Below are 25,325 nucleotides of genomic sequence, written 5' to 3'. Positions count from 1 at the left end.
GAACCAGGAATGGTATTTCAAGAAGGATATAAATTCTATGCTTGCTTATTTATAAAATTTAACATAAATTAAATAACAATTTTTGTTTATATAAATGAATGTATGGAAAGAAAATAAATATACTACAGTCAGCACTCAAACAGCACCTGCTATTATTGTGCCATCCTCGCATTGTGCCAAGAAAAATTTGCAAACAGATACGCTTATGTGCTAAATTTATGAGAAACTTCGGTACTGTGCCTTTTCACTTAGTACCAACATGTATGTCTTGTTAATATTAGGTTCTTCTGACGACAATAGTGACAGGGATTGTGACTCGGGTATTGTGGTACTATCGGATTAATAATGAAACTGGCAGATGAGTTGAATATCTGTTTACTGTGCATAATCTCACTGCAACAAAATATTATTTGATGTGTAAGTGGGGAAGACAACCTTCCCAAAAGGCTTTCAGTAACCTCAGCATGTGATTTCTAGTGTAAACCCTCAAAGTGGAACTGACTAGTTTTAATACTTTTTTTTTTCCTCAAGTCTGTAGTCACTGCTATTGAAGACTATCTATTATAAGTATCAGCACTATGATAGATGAAATTGATAAGATATTTATACACTCCTCAAAATAAAAAAAGTTGTCATGTTTTTCGATTGTTATATTTCTAGTACAGAAAATAATTTGTACAAAATGTATTAACAGAAATATACCTCGTAGTTTATTGCTAAATTCTACAACAAAAAAACTCAAATCAAACGTATAGTCCTCATGTTAAGAACAAATTCAATTGAAGGTGTCTAAAATGAAAATGAAATTTGTAAACATTGTAAAACAAAAATGTTTTCTTTTGTTCTTTATTCAGTTTCAGTAATGTGTTTCCTCTTCTTTCTCGAATTATGGCAGCACAGCGATTTGGCATACTTCTGATTAGCCTGCCAATGTTAGGTTGTGGAATTCCTTGTCACTTATCTTTTAGAGTCTCCTCTAACTGTTGGAGTGTTTGTGGCAGATGTGGATGCTTACGAACCCTTCTTTTAAGATGATCCCACAGATGTTCTATTGGATTAAGGTCCGAACTGCAGGAAGGCCACTCCAGAACGTTGATGTGGTATTGGGTAAGAAAATCTTTACACGCCGAGAAATATGGGGATGGACGTTGTCATGGGCAAGTAAAAACTCTTCTCCCATACATTCTGCTACAGGTCGTACATGGGAATTAAGAACTTCATTGACATACCGGTCACCTGTCAGACTGATTTGTCCTCCTCCGAATCACTATAGACTCTGTTCTCATGTCCAATGTAATCCCTCCCCAGAGCATGAGTGACCCTCCTTCAAAAGGAACTCTTTCAGTGACTACATCTTCAATATGACGCTCTCCCAGTCGTCTCCACACACCAACACGTGCATCATTACCAAACAGAGGAACCTTGGTTTCATCACAAAACATGATTCGTCTCCATTGTCTCAACTGCCAATTTGTGTTCGTCTGCAAAGCGTAGTCTCAGTTGTTTGTATCGCCATGTTAAGCGTGGCACTTTTTTCGACCTTCTGCACCTGAGATTCTTTTCATGCAGTCTATTACGTTTTGTTTAGTCACTCACCCTTTGTCCTGTAGCATTCTGAAAATCCACTTGGAATTCTCGTGCCTTATGCCTGCGGTTTCTTATTGCAGGGAGACACAAATAACATTCTTTAGCAGGGGTAGTTTTTCTTCTATGACCTGAACCTGGCTTCGTAGTTGTATGTCGTTCATTATACTGTTGCCATAATTTGGAAATAGCATTGTGACTTATTTCTAGTTGTCTGGCTACTTATCGCTATGAGTGCCCTTCTTGAATCAGAGTAACTCCCCGGCTTGCTTCCTCCACTGTCAAATGCCTGTTTACCCTGTTCTCAATATGACCATGTCCTGTCATGGCTGTACACACCTACACTGTGTGCCTACCGACAGAAACAAGATGTTCACCCATTCTGTTTTGGGCAGTGTTTGGTTTGATTCCTTCTACTGGTAGTACCTCAAACTGTCAAAGGTCACAAATCATTTTCACTACACGAACATAGAGTGCATTTCACTTTGGGAAGAAAGATATTTCACTACCTATTGTGTGTTTCACGATACACTCACCCAAACTTGTGACAACTTTTTTATTTTGAGGAGTGTAATTTCATTTAAAAAAATTATGGAATGTATTTTGTGATTTGTAGGTTTTTTTAACCGTCATTTTGTTATGCTGAAAAAAAAAATGTAATGTAACTTTTGTCTGTGTGATTTATAACACTTCAATTATTTGTCGTTAAAAAACATGTATTGCATTGTTTCACAATTAGAAGAGGAAATGAGAAATCCTCATCTAACGAAGAAACAGTTACTCTCATGTTACTCTCCTCATACTGAACACATAGATCTCCATAGCAGATAGACAAATATAAAAAAATTAACTTTAATGCAATTTTGCATTATGAACAACAGCACATACTGAAGGAGAGTAGTCTTAAAATAGTATGGACAGCTATGTTTTGTATTTGTGTATCTGCCATGGAGATATGACAGTGTGTGCAGTTCGAGGGGAAACTTCATAAACAGTTCCCCTGTAATCTCGTCTTTGTCCACACAAATTTCTCCTGCTCATTAGGATTCAAACTTGGTTCTTTGACATTAAAAACCAACATTCTAACTGTTCAGCAAACTACTCCCAGTGTTGTTGATTTCCTTTTCCCCTTCTTCTCTCCCTGCTTTTTCTTCTTCTGCTCGTCATTGTCATCATCATGCTCATCTTCATGAATCCTCATAATTATTGTTTGCTGAATAAATTTGGTAAGATCCATTATTTCTAAACTTTTAATTATTTGTCACAGGGATTAATTGCTATGGTCGGTGCTTTTCCAACTTTGAAAGAAGATTATGAACAAGCATTGAGATTAATTAGGAGAATATGGGTTGCACGTTTTGATGTTTCTGAAGAAAATAGGTAAGTAGTTGCATTGTGTGTCTTGTTTGGATATTTTTGGATACAAGGCTTTTTAAGAAACTACTGGCCTCAGGTATCAAGCTCAGTTAGTGTAACCATTGGTTGAATTTTCACTTAAGATGGTTAAGCATTTTTATGATACATCAACCTCAGTTAGGACTTCAACACAAAGTTAACCATGGCACATGGTACATTGGACAATCTAGCTGGAATAGATTGGTAACTTCTATCTAACAGATTTTCACAAAACCTTGTGTATTAGTTACAATTACCATATTTGTTTTTGTGTACAAAGTCATAATACATATGGATGAGGTAAATTACCCATTTAGGGTTGAATCTAGAACTATACCTCTCTGCTGTTTAGCAGATTTTCACAAAATATTGTATATTAGTTACAAGTACCATACTTATTTTCTGTAAGAAGTCTGATTCATTTGGATAAGGAAAACTATTCCTTTATAATAGAGGTGAATCTGTACAAAAATAACTTCTCTTCTTATCTGACAGATTTTCATAAAACTTTGTATATTAGGTACAGGTAGCATACTTATTTTGTGTACGAAGGATAATTGCAGTATGTTTGGACAAGGTGAACTATCCCTTTATAAGAATGAATGTATACAAAACTTATTCCTCTCCTATGTAACAGATTTTCGTGAAACTTTGTAAATTGGTTACATACTTGTTTTGTATATGAAGTCTGATTGCATTTGGATAAGGGAAATTACCCATTCATAGGTGTTAATGTATACAAAAATAATTTCTCTCATCCAAGAGATTTCCATAAAACTTCATAAGGTTGTTATAGATAGAATCCTTGTTATGTAGATATGTTGACCCTATTTTTAATGAGTGAGTAAACGTAGTATAATTTTAAATAAATGTTAATTAAATGAATTTATACTGAGAAAACGTAATTTCTCTTAGACTACTTTTAAAATGTACACTAGTAGCCTAAATTAGATTTTCAACTGTGAATATATTTATTTTTATTTCAAGTCTCAAATTAGACCTTGCAAAGTCTTAAGATATGAATTATTTTACTAACTGTGATGGTATAAACTGTACCTGTACTCTGGACATTCTCTACTATCACTTATTTGACTCGCTGTTCTGCTACCTTCTTCAGAAAAAGTTACCGGTATTCTGATTAAGAGAGTCACTTCAAAAGAAGTGCACAACATTTTTTAATTCAGTTTTTATCCTATAGCTTTGCTATTTTAATATAATTTAGATACAGCCTTTAGGAACAAAATGTAACTTTTCCACATAATTCCCATCCCTTTCAATTGCCTTATATCACTTTGGAACTTGGGGTCTGTATACCTGCACGTTTGAGCCACTGTTTAGCAGCATTCACTAGAGAGTCATTATCTTCAAATTTCGTTCTGCAAAGGGATTCCTTCAATTTACCAAAGAAATGGTAATCACACAGTACCAGATCAGAGCTGTAAGATGGATGTTTCAATGTTGTCCATCCAACTTTTCTGATCTCGTCCAAAATTTAGTAACTCATGCAGCTGGACTTTGTTGTGCAACAACAAAACATCCTGCTTCTGCCGATGTGGTCGAACACTATGCAGTCGAGCATGAAGTTTCTTTAGATTTGCCACATATGCGTCATAATTAATTGTGGTTCCGTGTGACATGATGACCACAACCAAGAGTCCTTCTGAATAAAAAAAACACAGTAGCCATAACTTTTTTGCCAAAGGTGCTGGTTTGAATTTATTCTTCTTGGATGAGTTCACATGGCCACTCCATGTTTACCTCTTCGTCTCCAGTTCAAAATGGTGTAATTATGTTTTATCTGTCACAATTCTTGCAAGAAAGTAATCTCCTCTCATCTCATACTATTCCAAAAGTTCACTGCACACTGTTTTTTGGGTTTGTCATTTTCAACCTTTTGTAAATATTTTTTCTACTATCTCGTTCTCACAACACAGGAACTCTATAACAGCACATTGTTTTTTTACGAATGTTAAATGCAGCAGTCATCATGAAGGAGTGTTGTGACAGTGGCACTCATGGAAATGGGTTGAATTAACTTTGAATACATATGGGAAAGATGCTACTGTGAAATCTATAAATGCAAACGTGTAGACTAAATATTTTATTTAAAAAAATGTTCTGCATTTCCTTTGAGGTGATTCTTCGATGATGATGATGATGATGATGATGATAACAATGTTATAATAATAACAATAATAATAATATTATTAATTATTTATTATTATTATTATTATTATTATTATTATTATTATTATTATTATTATTATTATTATTATTTGTCCGAAATTGGCTAAATTTTTTAATATAAAACAAAAGTTGTACTAATTCAAATAATGGAAGGGGTAAATAATTACAAATATTCAACATACCCTGAAGAAGGTACAAGTGGAAACATGGAGAACTGGAAATGCGAATGTTCTTATGAGTCACCAGATGTACTCTCTTCCGCAAAGTCCTTTGTTGTACTTGATTCTGCAGACATCCTGGTATATCCAAAAGGCACTGAACGTCTGATTGTAATTTTCTGTTTTGATGCTCTTATGTCTGATATTACGGATATATCTCCAAGGTTCGCTTTTCTAGTTCTTGTGCCTTGCTGCTAGAGCTTCTTCATTTAATTGTCCTATCGGCAATACAGCGTTCTCTATAATTTTGTCTCATTTACTAAAATATTGTGGACTATGATAGGCTTTAAAAACCACAGATACAATAAAAGGTTTTAAGGTCTGTCTGTCGTGCATAACTGTCGAAGACGGAAACATTGATCAGATGGTCGCTGGATATAGCTTCCATTATGGTGAAAAAGCATTTTATTAGTTCAAGATTCACACCTGTAATTTGTTAAGTTACCTCGTGTTCTTCTGTTTGAACAGCCTGTATCCCCAAGAATTACATGGTCTACTAGGAGACTTAACCTCTCCTTAAATTGGTATTTTACTTGAGATTTTTTTTTCATCCACTGCAGCTTTGTTGTCCGTATTTCTAACCTGCCATTTTTTAATTCACGTCTAAACACTTCATGAACCTAATCCATGCATACAGAGAAGACACACCAAAGGCGTAATGTGATGGGCTTGGTTCTTTTTCGGTAATATCAATCTTATTCAGTCCTTTGGCATTGCTCTGCACACAGAACAGCATTGCGATAATGTTCCAGTGATTGCATTGCAAATCTTTCCATCCACCATGATCATTACGAAAATACATTTTACAAGAAATTTCTTTCCATTTATTCTATTTCTTTAGATCGTAATGTTTCAGTTTTGGCTGTTCATAATTTGAAATTCCCTGTTAATGAACTCAATGTATTCTTTTTAAAAAATTACATAATTGGCCAACAAAATCATGTAGATGATGGACAGGGATTTTTTCCTTTGTTCTTTTCATTACCAGAATACAGTTCTAAAGATACCAGAGACAAGATTAAAACATCACTATTAATAGAGAGCTCTTCATTTTCAATTTCACGCTAATGGCTTCAATGCCAGACAAAAGGCATCAAACAATAACATTTTCAAATTTCTGTTGGTACTGGCTCTATCCAATATGGCCATCATGCTACCCATTTAAATACATTATTAAGCTCGGTCTTTGAAAACATGTTCTTTTGAAGGATAAAATGAATTTTTTTCGTTTCTAATTGCGTAGTATTTATTTGTTTAGTCATTTTTTTATTTTTATTTTTACTGTCTGACCTTGCAAGGCATGCCTATACACACAGAATAACACACAGTTTACAATAATGATTGTATATGAATGGGCGTATGAAAAAAATATATAGATAAAAATTTAAGATAAAAATACAGATTTTAAATCACAAATATACAATTAAACAATTATGTGGAGTGTTTACCATATAGGTGAGTTTTTAAGATAGCAACTGAGTATTTAATTATGTTTTGGACAATTTCGTCTTGCATATCTTTGTCTAATTTATATTTCCCTTTCTACATCACAAAAAGTTTAGGGACTGTTCCTCGGGACTCCAACTGCAGACCTGTCACTGTGACACTCTGGACGTTGTATTTGTTATGGAAGTAAGGTATTGTTGACTCGTATATTTCTTTTTTTCTCTTTATCAACATCCATAAGTTGTGCTTTAGACTGTTCAAAGTGTATTGTAGGGTCGATGGTATCTGCTACAGTTTTTTTTGCTATTGATGGCGATGATGTCAATCCTCCATATGCTATCTTGATCAGCCAAACAATGAACTTCTTTGTAAACTTCCAAACCTTTGTTTCGGAGAGTAGCAGCAATAAGGGAACGAATGATGTTATGTCGTTTTATTCTTAAGATTTCTCCCTGAGGACACCTCTCAAGCACATGAGGTAGAGATTCAAACTCACTACATTGTCTTCAGTGGGATGTGCCTGTGGAACATCCTGAAAGAGCTCGAACTGGCGCTACCATGGCAGTCATTTTTATCATATCTCTCCACTCTGAACTGGAAAAACCTTGCTTTTTAATAATCCAAGCATTGGCAGATGGTACTTCTGAAAATAATTCAACACCTTTTCCCTTATGAGGGTATGAACACCACTCATTATATTCGTTTTCCTTCAGATGTCTTATTTGACGAACATTCAAATTCTTCATGGACTGGTCTAATTTCAGTTCATTAAGACAGCCATTTTCGAAGTCTCTAATTACATTGACATGGGTATCACACGAATATTCTAATGATTTGTTGATGTTTAGCTGTTGTTGATAGGTCTCCCAGGAAATTGGTAAAACTGATAAACCCTTATACTTGTGACTGGTATAAAGCATGTTGTTAGGTGTATCGCTAGGAAGCTGCAGAATTTGTTTTACAGCACTTCAAATCATATTATCGGTCTTATTTAGAAACTGTTTTGGAATTTTACTGACATGGGCTATTTGAAGAGAATAGGTAAGAGTCTGTCCGATAAATTGATTTATTACAACTAGTTTCTGGTGAGGCTGAAGCAAATGAATTGTAGATAGTATCCAAGTTATTTCGGAGCTTGTCTAATATTTTTTGTTCGTCAAATACTAAGGCTTGGTTAAATGTAACACCTAAATATTTAATTTTTTGATCTGAAGTAATACTATGAATGCTGCAAAATGTCGTATAGATGACGTCGCTAGTAAGTTAGTTATTTATTTAGTACTTTTGTCTATATTCCTAGTAGAAAGAGGAATACCGAAATACGTAGTGAGAGCTCTACAGAGTTTGTACAAAGATACGGTTATTAAAATGAATACAAACTGTTCAAAATTTAGAGAAATTAACCAGGGAATTAGACAGGGTTGCCCGTTTGTCACCTGCTTTATTCAATTTATACATTGATGACGTCATAAGAAAATGCAAGTAGCTTTAAGTAATCATCAATCACCATCTGTATTCATGTTTATAATATTCAGTGTATATTATTTATTTTCAATAAATTTTTATCATTTTGATAGCTACCACATCTTGTTGCAGAATATTATTTTTAAAAAATTTAATTATGTATTTTTCTAACATTAATTTACATTTTCTTTTTTGTTCTATTGAATTGATTAGGATGCTGATACTTTAAATCCAAGATTTGGATGGCTATCATTTCGATATACTCCACTTATATTTTAAACAGAATTAACTTGAATACAATATTGTTCGCTGATAACCAAGCAATATTTGCTTTTTCAGAAGATAATTTACAGAAAGCAGTTTATCAATTGAATTAATTGATTAAAGTATATAAAGGGCTGATATTTCTAATATTCACTCAAAAAACGAAAGTTATGGGGTTTAAAGGAAATGACCACATGAGAACTAAAATAGAATTGGAAGGGAAAATAATAGAGTAAGTTTTTAAGTTCAACTGCCTTGAGTGCATAGTATCATATACAAAAGCAAATGATTTGGAAAACAAAATTGGTAAATATCAGTGTTTGATTGACACAATAAAAAACACTCATGAAAAAAGTACGAACAGATACAATATCGAAATTTTATAAAACAATGGCTATCCCAGTGACTTTGAAATTTGGACATTAACCAATCAGCAATTAAAACGATTCGAAGCAGCAGAAATGAAATTGTTTCACCCTTTGGCTGGCTACACTTTATTAGATCATCAGACAAACAAAAGCATACAAAATAAATTAAATATGAAGAACATAATTGACAAAATTCAGCAGTACAGATCGAACTGGTATAATCACTACTAAGGATGGAACCAAGCTGTCTCCCAATATAACTTTTCAACTACACACCAACAGGAAAACGAGGTGTGGGTCATACGATAGAGAGATCAATTGTGATAGCGGAACTGGTCATCAGGTCCAAGCTGTGTGGAATGTGATGATTTATTGATTGATTTATTTATTTATGTATTCATTTAGTTATGTATTTATTTATTTAGATGTTTAGTTATTCAGTTATGTATTTACTTATTTATTTAGTTAATTATTATTTAGTTATTTATTTAATTATTAGGTATTTATTTATTTAGTGATTTCTTTATTTTTTTTTACTTATGTAATTATTTATTTATCTAGCTGGTTATTTATTTTTTTATCATGAGCATATATAAGGTGAAACAATTACGAAGTTGAGATTTACAAAAGTATTTAATAAATTTTAAAGACGGAAAAGTTCATCGAAAGGGCTGGATTTGGGAAGAGTACCTAAAATGTTTATTGCATTTCTGCATTGAATAGCTATACTTAAGCATTGACGCAAATAATTAATGCATCGGTACCAGTAATGGAAATCAAAATATGCCTGATTTGAGATACCAAATCTTTAGCATCATGACTCCAAGGACCGAAGGTCACCACAGCAAAGGGGATAAAGATATGTCTAAAACAGTGCTATTCAATCTATGGTATGCGTACCCCCAGGGGTATGCGGGATTGTCTCAAGAGGTACACATCCCACTGACCCACTGATAGCATATGTAGACATGCTGACATATTTTATTATATTTGTTGATAATTATTGCAGTTTACGTATTTTCGTTGTTTTTTTTTTTATTATTTTCCATATAATTACAATGCAGTTTGGGGCTGCAAAGGTAAAAAAAAAATGTATTTTGGAAGTACACTAGCAAAAAAGATTGAATACCACTGGTCTGAAAGATGTGCATATTTATTGACTTTTTTCTTCACACCTAATTCAACAGCAGACGCTGCGTGTCTGGAGGTATTCTGTAAGTGAGATGGATATTATTGTGATGTACCAAAGTACATATGATATTTCCGTGCAGGAATTCTGCATTATCATATCCACTCATTCTTCATCATATGATGATGCAGAATTCTTGCACGTAAATATTATATGTACTTCGGAACATCACAGTAATGTGATTTAAGAGTGCACTTATTCCATCAGATCCCAGCCACATAGTCACTTTTAATATGAGTACACCTCTGCACATAGTGTGTTGGACATTGTGCCACTGTCACACATCTGTGACACAGCCACTAAAGGGAAACTAAAGGTACGGTCACACGTCGCTACTTTTGCAGCGATGCAGTACAAAAAAATTGCTCAGCTCTCGTACTGTGACATGTGAACAACGGTGCAACCCGCAGCTTAAAAGTAGTGACGTGTGAACAGGGTTCTCAGGGTTGCAGCCGCAGCATTTTTGATGTCGGTTTTGTTGAAACTTTTGCTGTGGTTGCGACCAGTGTTGCCACCCAAATGTGCCAATGATACTTTTATTGTTTGGATGTATTTTAATGTTAGATGTGATGAAAATAAATAATTTGTAACAGTTATTAAATGCACAACACAATCTGAGCATATTTGCTGACGATATAATTCACTTTTTTAATTTTCTGTAGCATAGTTTCAAACACTAGGATTGCCAACATTGATTACGTGAATATGCTGTTGGTTATCATTTAAGTATATAGGCGTTTTTAAAAGCTTTAAAGTAAAAAGAATGCCAATTTCTGAATATTAGTTAGGACAGGAAGGCAAATAATAGATAAGTAAGCTTTCACATGAGTTTATTAACAATGCGAACATAACCACAAAATGTATATTGAGAAGTCAACACGGAGATGGAAACCTGCAGCATGACTGCTGCTGCAAAAGTAGCGCCTTGTGTGTGAAGAGACTTGCAACCTCTAGTTGCAACTTTTGCAGCACTCGGGTTTGCGCAGCATGAAAAGTAGCGTGCAGCGCGCTACTTTTGGCTTACGTGTGAACACGACACGCAACTTTTGCAATTGCAGTACAAAAGTTGTGCAGCAAAAGTAGCGACGTGTGACCGTCCCTTAAGAGGTGGAACTTAAATTAAGACGATTCAGTCCGGCATCGGAACTAGAATCTGGTGTGACTTAGTGGATAAAGCTTCAGCATGTAGAGCTGAAAACCTGGGTTCGAGTTCCAGTGCCGGAGAGAATTTTTCTCCGCTCCATCCATCCTTCATCAAGTGAGATGGAGCTAGAGTGTCAACGCAAGTGGAGTCCCAAATTAAAGATTTTCCTCTAGACCATGGGATTAAGGTGAGACCATCGGATCATTTTTCATTCGCTCGACTAATACCTGATGGTTCCATAAGAGATGGGATGCCACAAGAAGTGAGAGATCTTTTAATGATATCATTGAGTGATGTATGTCTGGGAATGCGACCCTTACTCCTCGCACATTTGAGTGTATGATGGCCGTAAATATCAGCAATTCCTCTGCAAATACATTGGTGTGGCTGGCAGAGTTTACAACCAAGGCATAAAGCCATTGCGATTTTAAAGGATGTACTATCTATTAGAGTGCCAATGTGAGGAGATGGTAATGCTGTAACGAAGCTCCAAACTCTCTCTCTTGAAGAACTAGGAGACGTGTAATGTCTTGTTCGAATTTGAAAGAAGAAACAAGTTCACCTAAAATTTTTTGGGAAAAAATAACGTCCCACTGATTTTGAAATTCAGGATGGGCAGGAGGATGAGTAGTTTGTGAGGAAGTATACCAACTAGTCAGAGCATCATGCATATGACAGATTTCAGCTGCATCACTGTATTTATTTATTTATTTAGTTATTGTTTTATTTATGTATTTATTTAATTATTTATTGGTTTATTTAGTTTTTTATTTGTTTAGTTACTTAATTATATTTATTTATTTAGTTATTTATTGCAGCACGCACTTAACTCATACCATTGTGCTTACAAATGAAGACAAAAAAGTAAATAAATAAATAAAAAGAAATCTTCTGCAACAAAAGTAGCAAAATAAACAAAACAGTAAAATTAGAGGATCTCTGCGTGCATGAGTTACCTTGCTTCCCAGTCTCTTTCCCACATTGATGACTTGGTGAGGGCTGTGTGACTGAACATTGGTTATCTTTAAATAACTTCACAATGTTGAAAGTTAGTGGCTTTACTTGTGCTAATATTTACTTAATTAATATGGAGAAGATTTAAATTTTTTAAATGATTGATAAATTGACAGCTTACTAGTGTTAATTATGTAAGCACGTTTACTTTTATACTCTTCTGTTATTTTATGTGGTGACATTAATATTGATAACGCTATTACCAGTATTTTCTCAAAATGTCTTGAAGTTGACTTTAAAAATGTAGTTATCTATGTCTGATTACAGTGCACTAAGTCTAAATTAGGCTATAGTTTCCAAGATTTAAATAATTCTTCTTCGATTTTTAATAGCTACCTGGTTATATTCATTCATAGTGTTCTGTCCAAGAGCAGGTCTTTCACTGCAAACTCAACATTCTCCAGTGTTTCTTATTTTCTGCCTTCCACTTTGTCTTCTCATATGATCCATATGTCTTAATGTCGTCTATCATCGGATATATTCTTCTACCCCGAACTCTTCTCCCTTTCACCATTCCTTCTAGTGCATCCTTCAGTAGGCAGTTTCTTTTCAGCCAGTGACCCAACCAATTCCTTTTCCTCTTTCTGATTAGTTTCAGCATCATTCTTTCTTCATCCACTCTTTTCAACACAGCTTCATTTCTTATTCTGTCCGTCCACTTCACACATTCCATTCTTCTCCCTATCCACATTTTAAGTGCTCGCTTCTCTTCACTTCGTTGTAATGTCCATGTTTCTGCCCCATACAATGCCACACTCCATACAAAGCACTTCAATAGTCTCATCCTTAGTTCCTGGTTATATAAGGCTACATAAATTTAACAATTTTAATTTATCGAATTTTATTCATTTTGATAATTCTTTTTAGCTATTTTGTGGTTCTTTTAGTAGGCTACTTGTATTGCAGCTGAATTTAAATGCAAAGATAAAAGTTAAACTGATTCAATGATGATGTGAAACATATGAAAAATGAAGTTGCATATCTATTGCAGCTGAATTTAAATGCAAAGATATAAGTTAAATTGATTCAATGATGATCTGAAACATATGAAAAATGAAGTTGCATATCTACACTTTGGTCACTTCATTACAAAGTTAATGAGTTTATTTAGAGTACTGTATCTCAAAGCAAGGAAAAGCTATAGAGATCAACTTAAACAAGCTAAATTTGTATATAATGTTGCTCATATAGACAATTTCTCAAATAAAGCAGCATGACATGTTATTAATATAACAAGAAAATGTAATACCAATTCATATGACCTAAATTGGACCACATTATGCAGAAAGAAACCAACCCACATAGTGCTAAAATTGAGTAAAATTGAGTTGAATTTAAAGGAAAATAAATTCACAAAAAAGTATAGAGTTGGGGCTCATATTCATCAAATTCGTATTATATCAAATACCTTTTACCCAAATATTAAATTCACAAGATAGCCCTTCACCAATGCGAAATATTCACTGTGGTGACGAATGTCACTAAGTTGCCACCACCGCCTCAGTGTACTTTGTGGTATATGAGTGTGCCCACACTGGCTTGAAAGTATCGCTGGGCATCTGCAAAACTGCAACGTTGAAATTTAGATTCTCCCTGCTTGGTTTTTTTCCATGCTGCTGCAAATTTTATGACGTAATCCTCAGTCTTAAGCAAGTTGCAGAGGAAGTCGGTTTGCTTTGTGCAAGTCAGGAGATAGTAATGTGTAGTAGAGGCATTGACCTGTGTTAAACTGGTGAATAAGTGTGTGTAATAGTGAAATGGAGGACAGTACAGTGAAACAAGACCTAATGGAAATGAAGGAGAGCATGGCAGAGCTAAAAAAGAAGATGGAAGAAATTAAACTGGAAAACGAAATTCTGAAAAGCAAATGGGATCAATTTGAGGAGGAAAAGAGGAGAAAAAACTTGTTATTTTTCGGGATAGAAGAAAAAGATAGCAAACAGAGTATCAATATATGTGAGAAGATATTATAGCTCGACCAACTACAAAAAGACTTTCGATTTTTCCAATACTCACGTGGCCATGGAGGGAGAGAAGTCATCATGAGCAGCTCGCTAGGCTGGGTTACACTAGTTGGACTCCAATTGTGGTAGACAATGACACTGCCCCTTCCTTCAAAACGTTTTTTATCAAGCTGGCGGAAACTCCCGTAGCTTCCTTGTTGATGTGACAACATTATATTTCAATTTAAATTCTTTTTTTTCTCTCTCTCTTTTACAGGGTTAGGTACATCTTACAGCAGTAAAATTTTGGAAATATTCAACATTTTTCTTCCATTACTGTATATTGTACGATAATGAAAATTGGAATGTGTAAAACACTGTCCTTCTGATATATAAAAAATATTTTCACGATTAAAAAAATTATTTACATTTTTTTTTCTTTTTTTTTTTTTTTTTTTTTCAAAATTCATTTCGCTGTGCAGTGATGAAGCATTTCCCACATAACTCAAAAACTATTCAACATTCTGTGATGAAATATTTTGTGTATTAATGTATGTTATATCTACAATATGATGCAAGATCACTTCTCTACCTTTGATGGATTGTCTGATAAAAAATAAATTCATTTAAAAAATGGCCAAGTGTCAGTATTTTCTTCTAAAACAAAATAAAAAAAAAACATTTATTAAGGAATGTAGTTGAAAGAGCATGATATTGTAAACATGAGTTTCAGTAATAAAATAAAAGAGAGAGAACACGAAATAGTTAACAAGTGTATGAATTATGAGGAAAACGCTTCATCACTGCACAGTGAACTGCCACCATTTTGAATTTGTAAAAAAAAAAAAAAAAAATTAAATAATTTTTTAAAATTGTAAAAGTGTTTTTTAATATAGCATAAGGATAGTGTTTTACACACACCAATTTTCATTATTGTACAAGATAGAGTAATGGAGGAAAAAAATGTTGAATATTTCCAAAAAATTTACTGCTGTAAGCTGTACCTAACCCCTAAAAAATACTTCGAAATGTTATAAATAATTTTACGTGCGTCACTTTTCAAAAGCCTGCCACGCACATTTGGTTTCCCTACCATTATTATAAATTACAATGTGTTTTAACTATACACAGTACGTCGAAATGGAATATTAATAAATAATTGATTTTAAAATGAAAGATTGGACGCGGACACGAGTGCTGTTTCGAATAGTTTCAAACGTACTCGCTACGAGATGTCGATCAGGAAGCACATCTACAACACAACAGATCCCCCACTATGACAACCCGCGCATGAACTAACCCTGGTTTGTGGCGCAGGTTTTAATGTCAGTGGTTGGGCAATAGGAGTGTGTTGAGAATGTTTTGGTATGGATGTGAATGATGGACAAGTACAAGAAGCATTTAGAGTAGGAGTCGACCTGGTTGGCGAGTTGGTATAGCGCTGGCCTTCTATGCGCAAGGTTGCGGGTTCGATCCTGGGCCAGGTCGATGGCATTTAAGTATGCTTAAATGCGACAGGCTCATGTCAGTAGATTTACTGGCATGTAAAAGAACTCCTGCGGAACAAAATTCCTGCACATCCGGCGATGCTGATATAACCTCTGCAGTTGGCAGCGTGATGTTGGCAGCCGTCAAATAATGAAAGAAATAAACATTATACAGACAGATACACAATTCTGTCCTTATTACAAAAGTAATAATTTATTCAACTTCAATGTCTAGTTTTCCTCTACATGTGAGTCTGCAGTCAAAGCAGTGTAGAAATCCTTCGTCACCAGTTACTAGATCCATGATTGATTGTAAATCGCGAAGCTTTGGCGTTGTTAATGGTTTACTGTTGAACCACTTAGACATACTGATCGTCGACCAGTTTTGCTTTTCTTAATATCAATTTCAACATAGTTTTCTTCAAAAGATCCACAGTTGAACTCAATAATACATCTCGGTGAGAGTTTTCCTCTACAGCTGCGGTAGACATCATCAGTGGCGAGGCACTTTAGAGCGTAGGGATCTCCTCAGCATGCCAGGGACAACTGGTGCTACGATTAGTTGTGTGTCATCATTTATAGATGGAACTGGGTGTGGCAGTGACAGTGTGGTCTGTGTTGGAGGTTTCAATATTTTGGTTGCGGACCATGGTATAGAACTGTTTCGTGTTGACAGTAGCAGAACATGTATTCCAGGGAGTTGGTCAGAGTGCTTGGTACGTAGAACCAAGGACCCGAGTTCGATCCCCGGCGCCGGAGCGAATTTTTCTCCTCAAATATTAATTGTCAGTGTTACAGATATTATTCTGTATGACAAATTAATAAATCTATAATATTCTCATAGCTAGCAGTGCATATGTCTGTACAGATTACTGTGCACTTAACTGCAGGATCCCGGCCAAACAAGTCACTCAGCTGAGTGCACTCCTAATATAATGGCAGTTGACATTGGACATATACGTCAACATATATGCCTAACTTGGAGTCAGGCCACAAAGGGAAACATTGGAGGAGGAAGGTTCGGTCTGGTGCTGTGGATTGAATTCGGCGTAGCTCAGTGGCCAGAGCTCTTGGTACATAGAACCAAGGACCAGGGTTCGATCCCTTGCGCTGGAGCGAATTTTTCTCCTCAAATATTAACTTAAAAATTTAAATAATTAAATTGCGCCTCGAAAGTGCTAGATATTAAAAAAAATTAACTACTTCGAGTAAGGAATTGCTGGTTCAGTTTCATTTTGGAAGAGGGAAAAGAAAAATTAATAAAAACATAAGCAACCTTGACAGCAAGCTATGTTAGCTTAGATTATATTCAGTATTTCTAGTAGTCTTCAAAGTTTACACCTGCAGTAAACTCTTGATTAACTGGGATGTTTATTATCCAAGACGACCCATAGTGAAATCCATTTCGTGAATAATTATTAAAACCATGCTTTTGCTCCAAATTTTCAAAATCATCCTACGTAGTATTCAAAACTGCATGTCCTTAACCTACAAAACACAGGAATAATCATGATACTACTGCGATCATATTATATCATCTTATCAAGCATTGCATTTGATCTTTCTGCAATTAGAGAAAAAATACGAGGAATTCAATCTCGATAGTCCCTTCCCTATAAAAAAACATATTGGTGACTGCATATTCTGTTTTTAGCGTATTGTACTTACAATACTAATGATTAAAGAGTTAATATTCATCTTCGACAAAGTTTATATTTTATTTATATATATATATATATATATATATATATATATATATATATATATTTATTTTATTCGTTCTCAAAGTTCTTGTTTAGGTTCATGAATATTCAATTTACTCGTTACTATATTCTGCATACTGCATATTTCCTCATCCATCTCTTAAGGGAATTTGCTCAGTATTATACAAGTTTACGCTATTATTTATTGTAAATTAAATTATGAGGTAACAAAATACTGAATTATATTAAATTATTGGAGGTTATACAAAATAATTATAAATATAATTTTTACACGCACAGAAAAACCGATATGCGGGAGAATGTAATCAACTGTAGTATATGACATAATATAGCCACAGTCTAGTATATACAGTCACGAAGCTCAATACGTACGGACTATGCATCCATAGATAGTTACTAACTACTAGGATTGTTACTATCACCTCATCACAGACGATGCGAAATAATACTGGCACAGTCTATTGTTCTTAGTACCCTCAACAACTCAAGCTTCGTGACTGTATATACTAGATTGTGATATAACCCTACAACATGTTACCACATGGAACGCTCCTGCCATCTAACGGTAAAACTTCACATAAGATATCCCTATTTATCTTCCGATAACTTCAGTCATTATTTCATTAATTCGATTAGAGAAATATCTAGTAAAGTATTTAATAATAACAATGCTGCTATGAGTTGTTTAGATAAATGCTTAAATTGTAATTTACCTAATAATTGCTGTCAAGATGGTTTGAATGGAAAACAGTTTCTATTGATGAAGTTGTAAAAATTGTGAATGGCTTGAATTCTAGATCTAAGGATACTTATGACATTAGTAATGATTTAATCAATTTGTAATTCCATGCATAATTACACTGTTGTTTGTATTAATCATTGATTATTAACTGGTATATTTCTTCAAACTTTAAAAATAGCTAAAACAGTGCCTCTTCATAAAAAGAGTGAGTGATCTGCAGTTGACAATTACAGACCAATCTCTATAATGCCCATATTTTACAAAAATAGTGAAACAATAATATACAATCAATTAATGAATTATTTAGGAAATAATTCACGTTTTATAAATTCTCAATTTGGATTTAGGAGTGGTCTGTCGACTGTTAATGTGGTGAGAAGTTAGTCAGAACTGCAGTAATACATTGGCTACTTACGCTTTCTTTCTAAAGCTTTTTATTTTATTAACCATTCCATCATTATTTCTAAACTATACCGATATGATATTACTGGTGTTAAATTGGGTCTGTTTTGGTCTTATCTATCAAATCGTATTCAGATTGTTTTGTTTTGTTTGTTTTTAATGGACCATATTGAAATGTTGCTAAAATAGAAAGTGGCTTTCCTCAGGGCACTATTTTGGGTCCTTTTCGGGTCATGGTTAATGATTTACCTGTCAACTCAAGTAGTGAATCTCTCTTATTTGGTGATGATACAACCCTGTATTCTTCTGGAAACGGTATTGAAATTTTAACTCTATTTATGTCCGAATTTACAGATGAAGCTTCTAAATGGTTTTTGTCTTAATATCTCAAAAACCCAATAGATTTTATTTTCATTGAAAGAAAATCTTATTGATAATTTTCAACATAATGTTAAACTTTTAGGTATTGTGTTGGATTCTAAATTGACGTGAGAGCCTCAGATTGATTTTGTTCGCTCTAGGCTTTCAGTACTATTTATCTATTAAGACACTTAAAAATCTATTACCTAAACAATGTTTAAAAATAACTTGTGACTTATGGTGTCACTCTTTGGGGGAACAGTAGCAGTGTTCATAAAGTTCTTAGTATACAGAAAAAAAGCTATTCATATTCTGACTGGTTCATGTTATGATGCTCATTGTCGACCTCCTTTTATTAAAGAGGAAATTCTGTCATTAATGTATTTATATGTAAATGCCTTATGAAGGTGATATTAAGTTTAATTGATTGCAGTAAATTGGCTGACGTACATCAATATAACACTAGGATGAATTTTCATTTGCTTGAATCCATTCATAGGCTAACTAAATCCAAACAAACATTAAATTCAATTGCTATATCAATATTTAATGAGCTTCCTCGAGAGGCTTACACAATTAATGACAAAGTTTTTGGAAGATCTCTCAAACAATGACTAATTTCAAACCCATTTTTTAATGTTAATGAATTCTTTTTGTCATCTGTAAATATTTTTTAGTATTTTTATAAGTAATATGTTTATAATGATTGTTTATAGAATCATCATTTGATGCTTGATGAGTGGTATTTAGATAGATAAATACATGGATGGATAGATAGGTGAATAGATGGATAGATGGACAGATGGATAGACATAATGACAGTTACATAGATTCCATAGCATATGGTTGGTTGTAGAGTCTACAATTCGGACTATTCACAATGCCAGGGATGTAATACTGTGACTCCAGAGAGTCACGCATACTTTTCCCTTCCTTCCACTTTCCATAACACTCGAAGACCACCCATCCCAATGCAATGCAAAGACACTGTAGTACTTATCTATGTAATGTCTGTGGCCATGGTAGTAATACGAGTTCTTCAAACAAACGTCTCATGTTTCATAGTGATTTCCCAGTCACTATGAAACATTCAATTTTTTTGTCATTGATAATGATAAAATCAGATGTTTGATCTGCTTGACGCAATTCATGTATGTTTCTCACTTTAATATTAAAAGCCATTTTAACAAATCTCATCATACAACTACGGAAAGCATGTACACTTGGTCAAAATGAAAGTGGCTGGTCTCTTGATAAGCGAAAATTTCCTAAGTCCCTTTGGGTGAACATGCAGTTCACTACCATAAACCTCTGTGCGCCGCTTTAGTAACTGCATAATGCAAGGCGCTGATTTGGGCTACCTCCACAGCATGCTTCGAATCTCAGTAGTGAATTTTTTGCTTTGTTCTTTCTTTTATTTTTTACAATTCCTTTTAGTGTAATATAATCAAATAATTTTGCTTATGTTAATTCAAATTCATGTTACTTACAGATAATTACAAAATTGATGAAAATTTGTGGTTATAATTCCAGGAAATCAGGATATATTTTATCATCAGAATTATGATTTTTCTTCTTGTTTACAGTTACTACGTTTAGGCCCTGATGATCACGGATTTGATTAGTATAATAATCATATTCCCTGTAGCACAACTTGCAAATTAATTATTGCCTATTATTTTACTGTCAACATATTATTTACTGAATGTTCCTTAGGAAATAGAGTATAAAGCAGCAGGGATTAATAAAATAATTAACACAACATGCTTGATGTGAAGCAGTGGTTAAGCTACTTAACTTCTATGCAGACAGTTCGAGTTCAAATCTCCGTAGTGAATATTTTGTTTTATCCTTTCTTTTATTTTCTATTACTCCTTTTAGTGTAATATAATCAAATAATTTGCTTACGTTAATTCTTGTTACTTACAGATAATTACAAAATTGCTGAAAATTTAAGGTTATAATTCCAGGAACTCAGGATATATTTTGTCATCAGAATTATGGTTTTTCTTCTTGTTTACAATTACTACGTTCAGGCCCTGATGATCACGGATTTAGATTAGTATAATAATCATATTTCCTGTAGCACAACTTGCAAATTAAATATTGCCGATTATTTAACCATCAACATATTTACTGAATGTTACTTAGGCAATAGAGTGCAAAGCGGCAGGGATTAATAAAATAATTAACACAGCATTGTAATATGAAAGCTCTTAATTGTCGTCTTTAATGTTACTTCCATCTAGCTTCAAAAGTTTCTATTAACATGAAACAAATAATAAAGTGAAAAGTATTCTAAGGATAAAAAAAAATGACGAAAATCTGTTATATTTTCACTGATGCATTTAAAAGGCAATAAAAACAAAGTTTAGTAACTCCACGAAGATTTGAACTTGCAATCTCAAGAACTCTTAGCTATCAGTCTACAAACTACACTAAGAGTTTTACCACAGTTAGAATGGCATTGTAACGAGCAATGGTCATACTCCACTTTAGAACTTTTTATGCAGTATATAACGTTTGTGTTCGGCTCGACATATCACTGCAAACAGTTATTTTCCAAGATGAATATCATTAAATGTGACATACACAGCAGATTAACTGATTTTCATTTATTGTGCCAATTGAGATTATGTTTAGATATTCAGCTTGATAAATTGACAAACTGGTGAAAGCTAAAAGGTATCAGCATTCCTCTTCAGAACATGGCTAACACGAATAATAATATTACGCAACTATCTCTATTATAGTATTACAGTGTTCTGTATTGCATTGTGTTACAAACTAACTTTCAAATATGCCACTGGTGATGACATAGCCAGCGGTTTGTTTTCATGCTAGATGTGAACAGACTGATGTCCACTTTATCGTATAGAGTGGGGTGAGTAAAGTATATCTCACCCCTACTTGCGAGTTTCACATCCCTGCACAATTCCAATGCGGTATTGATGTTTGGCCAGGCAGTTGTGGCCTGTACAGAGCCGAAACATAGCTACAGCTTCCTTTCGTGGCCAATCTGGTAGATAAGAAATTTCTGTTTTCCAGATACTATTCTGTGACCTCAGAGTTAGTTTTTTTTTTTTTTTTTTGCATGTTCCTTTTTATAGGTTTGGTAAATAAATAATGTGTGATGCAGTGCGAAAGGAGAAAGGCTTGTGTTGTGTTTGCAGAATTTGGGTGCCTCTTTTAGCAAGTGAATCTGCATTACGTTGTAACATTATTCTTTATTCTGCTCTGTCCTTTGTGGTGACAGTATTGAGAATATTTGTTATAGACTGTACTGCTGCTTTAGAATCAGAAAGGATAACAACATCATTAAGTTCTGAAATTCTACATGCTAATTGGTGAAGGCAATAAAGTATAGCTCGAATTTCACCATAAAAAATAGACTCAATATAACCAAGTGATGAGCAGTGAGAGAAAAGTTTGCAGTGGAGACCTACTCCTACCAGCCATTGCTGCCAATTTTAGACCCATCTGTATATATGTGTAGCCAATTAATGGAAGGAAATCGTGTGTTTATTGTTTTCATAACATTGAGTTTTAGTATAGTTGAATCTGTTTCAGTCCTCCTGCAGACTTCTGTCAGGTCAGTATAGGTCTGGATGGAGATCAATCATCAATAGGTTTTTCGACGATATGACCTGTTCAGGTCCATGATAATGCTAAATTTAGTCCTTTCTTTAAGTGCAAATTGGATTAAACCTTACTGTGGTTTAAGTCGCCTGCTTTCGTTTTCATATTCTGATCAAAAAGTGTTGCTGGGTAATCTAATAAGTCTTTCAGAAACTTTGACAGCAGATTCCAATATTTGTGATTAAATTGCTCTGTTTTCTGTTAGGAAGAGCATGGCGTCAATTGGCGTGGTTTTGACTGCACCAGCGACAAGACGTAATGCTTGATTTTGTTTACATCCAAGTTTAGCAGTTTGCTATTTAGATTCTATAGCTAAGACACTGCAGCAGTATGTCATTATGGGTTTATGTGTATGTGGTATTATATTCAGTCGTTTCTTGATCTTCTGCACAGTGACATCAATATAAGCACCCCATGAGAGGTGGCTGTCTAAAGTCACACCTAGATACTGTATTTAAATTGAACTGTGTAACTGAGAGGTGAATTATTATTTGCAATGTAGGGCTCCATTTTGTTTATGAGATAATGAAGAAGTCTGATAAGTAGATTTTGATATATTTACAGCCATGACTTTTCATTACACCATTGACTAATGACTTTCAAAGTTTTGTTCAATATATTTTCTGTGTTTTACTTTGCATTTCTCTTGGGTACTGATGCCCACATAACAAGATCCTGCATTAAGATACTGCATTAAGATGGCGGACGAAACTTACGACATGATAGAAGTCTCGACAATAAACCTAGTGAAAATTGCCGAAGGAAGCAATAAACTGAAAAAGGAACTCAAAGAGGAAATTCTGTAATCAGTAAGCGATATAAGAAAAGCATTTATAGAACTGCATGACAAGTTCAGAGCGAAGAATGAGGAAATAAGTGAGCTGAAAACAAAGCTAAAAATAATGGAAGAAAATAATTCCAACCAAGAGGACACGGACAGCCAAGTGGAAGTAAAGGACAAGTGGCACCATCTGTTGACGCAAGGGAGGAAGCGCTGATAATGGGAAACGTGAGAGAGGCAATGCCAAGTGGGAATTTCCAGAAGCTTCAGGCTGCTGAGAGCAACCGACAGGGAAACACAAAAGAGAAAGAAGAGATGCGTAACCAGTGGTTACACAAAGACTGCAGAGGCATCAAACAGAGAGAATTTGATAAACTGTGTAAGAACGCATGTAACCTAACCAAGCTCTGTAGCTGTTGCAAAACCGCGTTACAGAAAATTATACACCAGGAGGTAATAACACAACACCTACTGACAAAAAACGACGAGATAACAACCAACAACCCCGTAATACAGAAGCTAACGCAAAAAGTCGAGAGCCTGACCGACTTCCTACAAAACAAGCTAAACGCGACAATTGAGATGAAAATTCAAAATGCGACACATAAGCTGAAACCACCAACATCTAGACCACCGGTGATGACGGAGCAGGAGAGGCTGGTAGAGACAACACAACTTATCATTGCGGAAAAGGAAGAGTTCCCACCATTAACAAGAGAGGGACATGAGAGGACTACAACTGAAAGCGAAGATGATGCCCAAGACAAAATGCAGAACAGCGATGAAGAATCATGGATGGAAGCAAGACCCAGGAGGAGACAGCAACAACTAGAAGCTTGGGTACGCTGACAGGCACCGGAACAGAAGACAACGTCCTAAAGGCAGCAGAGAGAAAGGCCTGGCTGTTCGTGGAAGGCTGAGACAGGAATCAACTCCCGAGTCAGTGAAGAACTTCCTAAGCAGGAAGGGAATCGCCAAAGAAATTATATGCGAGGAACTACCCAACCAGAGGCAGCACCAAGGCGTTCAAGGTAGGAATTCCGTTCAACACCCTGGAGACGGTGAGCAAGGATGAGTTTTGGCCAGCAGGGATAAATGTGAGGTGCTTTCGTTTCTTTCGGAGAGGCAGCGGAGCACACCTCGATTAGAACCCACATCACGCCATGAAATAGACAAGACAGTGGAAGAGCACAATGGACTATGTTTCTGTGGAATATAGAAGGCCAAAGAAACGTAATGAACATCGTCCTGGAAAACATATAAAAAAATTACGACATTTTAGTCCTTACAGAAACCCTTGCGAAGGAGCCTGTTCACATTTCAGGAAGATACGCCACCCACGCACCAGCAATACAGACAGCAGAGGGCAGGCCCTCAGGAGGAGTATCCTGTTACACCAGCCCCAGAATAGGCCAAAAAACCTTTGAAGAGACAGAGGAAAACGTAGTAATCATGAAGACCAACTTAGTCACAATCATAGGCCTCTACTTCAGGCCTCAAACGAATATCCCACAAGTCATGGGCACAATGATGAACTCCATCAAAAGTACTGCACCAAATGAAAGAATTATACTATCCGGCGATTTCAATTGCAGAGTAGATAAAAACAACCATAGAACCAGGATATTAACAGAAACACTAGAAGAAGAAGGCTTCACGCTCATAAACAAGGCTGAAGAGAAAACATACATCGCCTCAAACGGCAGAAGCACAATATACCTGGTATTTGTAAGAGGAAACGACATAGAAGTACAAAGACAAGAGGTTCTCGCCACATCAACACTGACCCCTCTCAGAAAACACCTCCCAGTGGTCACCACGTTCAAGATCCACCCACTCACAGTACGCAAAATGAAACACAAAAGCCCAAAAACATCCAGAAGAATAAACACCAAGGTACTGGAAGAGTCGGCCTTGGAAATCCAGTCAATCAGGAAAGACATACACAACAACGAGTTAACGAAAGCAATGGAG

General features: G+C 34.9%; 1 protein-coding gene across 1 annotated transcript in view; it reads left to right on the top strand.

The window, feature by feature from the left end:
- The window catches only part of l(3)80Fj (lethal (3) 80Fj), a 499,933-nt gene that overhangs the window by 173,940 nt on the left and 300,668 nt on the right, over positions 1–25,325 (top strand). The window contains exon 18 of the mRNA XM_069845727.1: positions 2,852–2,964. Within this exon, the coding sequence (XP_069701828.1) occupies positions 2,852–2,964 (113 nt within the window). The remainder of the gene's footprint in view (positions 1–2,851; positions 2,965–25,325) is intronic.

The sequence above is a fragment of the Periplaneta americana genome, chromosome 14, assembly GCF_040183065.1.
Source record: "Periplaneta americana isolate PAMFEO1 chromosome 14, P.americana_PAMFEO1_priV1, whole genome shotgun sequence".
NCBI lineage: Eukaryota > Metazoa > Arthropoda > Insecta > Blattodea > Blattidae > Periplaneta > Periplaneta americana.
Note: the sequence above shows the minus strand (reverse complement) of the source record. Positions and strands in the feature narration are given on the sequence as shown.